At 46.7% G+C, this 2074-nt stretch overlaps 1 protein-coding gene across 1 annotated transcript; it reads right to left on the reverse strand.

The window, feature by feature from the left end:
* Positions 1-6: 6 nt before the first annotated feature.
* Positions 7-2041, reverse strand: LOC130586561 (endonuclease domain-containing 1 protein-like; the record flags this gene model as incomplete). The annotated part of the gene is made up of 2 exons (XM_057387407.1): positions 1743-2041; positions 7-365 (listed from the first exon to the last, which is right to left on the reverse strand). Coding segments are annotated over exons 1-2 (641 nt in total), but the record flags the coding sequence as incomplete, so codon positions are not given.
* Positions 2042-2074: the final 33 nt, after the last annotated feature.

Raw genomic sequence — 2074 nt, forward strand, 5'->3', positions numbered from 1 at the left:
TGGCTGGGTATGTTAACCCTTTCCCCAGGGGTGTGGGTTTTCCTAGGCACAGCCCCTGCGATGATGTAGGTGGTTGTACATCCCTTGCTCTGTTTTCTCATTGTTATCTCCTCGTATCTCATCCACGGGCCGTTGTTGAGTTTCTCATCCTGAGGCACAATGTTGGTGAGGGTGAAGGTCGGCAACTTGGTGCCATAGGTGTTGTGGTGGCCACTGGGATTCAGATGGCCATGGCTCAAGCCAACCATTTTCTTGTAGTCTTCAAAGACAGCCTGGCTCTTCTTGAGCTCCTCAATGAGCTGAGGGTAYTTCTTTACAAAATCCTTCTCTTTTTCCATATCYCCGGAATAAGTTGAGCCAATCAGCTTGACAGGGGAAGAAGATGAAATAGTGTTAGTTTTGGGGRARGGRRKWAWKSMMMARKTTTYYYYKGRAMMRRARACTCTGAGTATCAAGCACTAATTTTTTGCCATCTAAGTKTMTGAAAATSTATGAATYGGAGAGAAATCATAGAGCTGCCTCTTGTGGATGAAGASAAGAACTTAAAAGAGAAAGAAGCTCAGGATCATAATGGAAGTCATAATGGCTCCCATATGACTTGTGACCTTTGTGATGCAGACWGCAGCCTGTGTTGGTAGATTGGCTGAAAGCGAATCTCTGAAGGAGATACCAAAATGAAAGATTTTTCAGGTGGTTTGGTTCTGTGGTCCACAGAAATGTGGAGGCTGCAGTGGTGCAATACCAGACTGGTTGCTCAAGTTCATAGGAGTAACAAGCTGAAATTATATTTTTTTTCATATTTCCAACACCTTACTTCTCATCTTTGGGGAAACATATTTATGCTTCCTCTGAAGCTTCCTCGCGTGGCTCATTTGCACCTAAATCCCCTCCTGCTACTGTGTCCTTAGCAAGGAAACAAATTTATTCTCTTTCCCTTCCATAATTTTCTTGGCTTTTTTTCTAAAGGTCTGAAGTGTGTCTGAAGGATGTTTGGGATAGCACTGTAGCTTGTRCAGATCTGGGTGTCTGCTGGATCCTTCTGGATCAAGCCTGAGCCAAAGGTGCTCAGAGGCCACTGCCCRTGGATGGAGATCCCACCCTTCTGACTGGAGTGACACTGATGCTCCTCACTTTGCAMTGCCTGAAATGTCACTCCAGAAATCCCCCAGTGCTAACCTGACCCTCTTATCTCCAGTGCCTGTGCCTGCCAAGGCTTTGTCCCTGTGCCATCTCACCCCATTCTGAGTTTCTCCTCATGTCTCTCACGCCATTCACAAAGCCTATTTGAGTCTTGACTGGGAGCAGATAAGCTCTGTCAGGGATGCAGAACAGCTCAGAGCCAAGTGGAGGTGAGAGCTCACCACTGCTGCACCCTCAGATTTAGCCTCTGTTTCACGCCTTTTCTCCATCACTTGGCCTCCCACCACAGTAAGGAGGGCAAAGTGAGTTGTTTGACTTTGTAATGAAATGTGAGGTAATTTGATTTGATGTTTCTGTGAGGTCAAGGCAGAAAATTGGGCATCTTTGAAATATGACCCATCTCACCCTCCTGCTGATGGCTCAGATGCATCAGAGGTATCATGTGGTGCAGGTTAAATTGAAGTTAAATAAGAAGAATCTCATGCTGTGGGTACACTTCCATATGTGTGTAGAAGGTTGGGAGGCAATAGAAATATTGKGTCAAATGCTGCAATTTTACTATTAGAGACTGGAGGCTGATTTGGTGTAAGAGAAACACTCACCTGGGGCTCAATCAGCCACRCTTTAGGTCTTGGGCTATTTCCAGGCTGGTAGATGTAAGCAGAGTAAATGGGAATGCGGGAATCTCTGTCATACAGTGTGGCATAGTGATACTGGTTGTTGTAGCGCTGGCAGATTCTGGCTGGGTTGTTCGGCTCCAGGGCTTCATTTGGCGTGGTCTCCTCATAGAARAACTGRGGACACTTCTCAAAGGATGTCACCACCTCGCTGTGTCCCAGCCAGAGGCAGCTCGCCGACACCTGCAGCAGCAGCAGCCACAGCATCGTGGGAGGTGAATGGCTCTTTTTCCCTGGAAGACAAATGCACAGGAACA

The sequence above is a fragment of the Malurus melanocephalus genome, unplaced genomic scaffold (genome assembly GCF_030028575.1).
Source record: "Malurus melanocephalus ecotype Western Australia unplaced genomic scaffold, MMel_1.1 scaffold_1205, whole genome shotgun sequence".
Lineage (NCBI taxonomy): Eukaryota > Metazoa > Chordata > Aves > Passeriformes > Maluridae > Malurus > Malurus melanocephalus.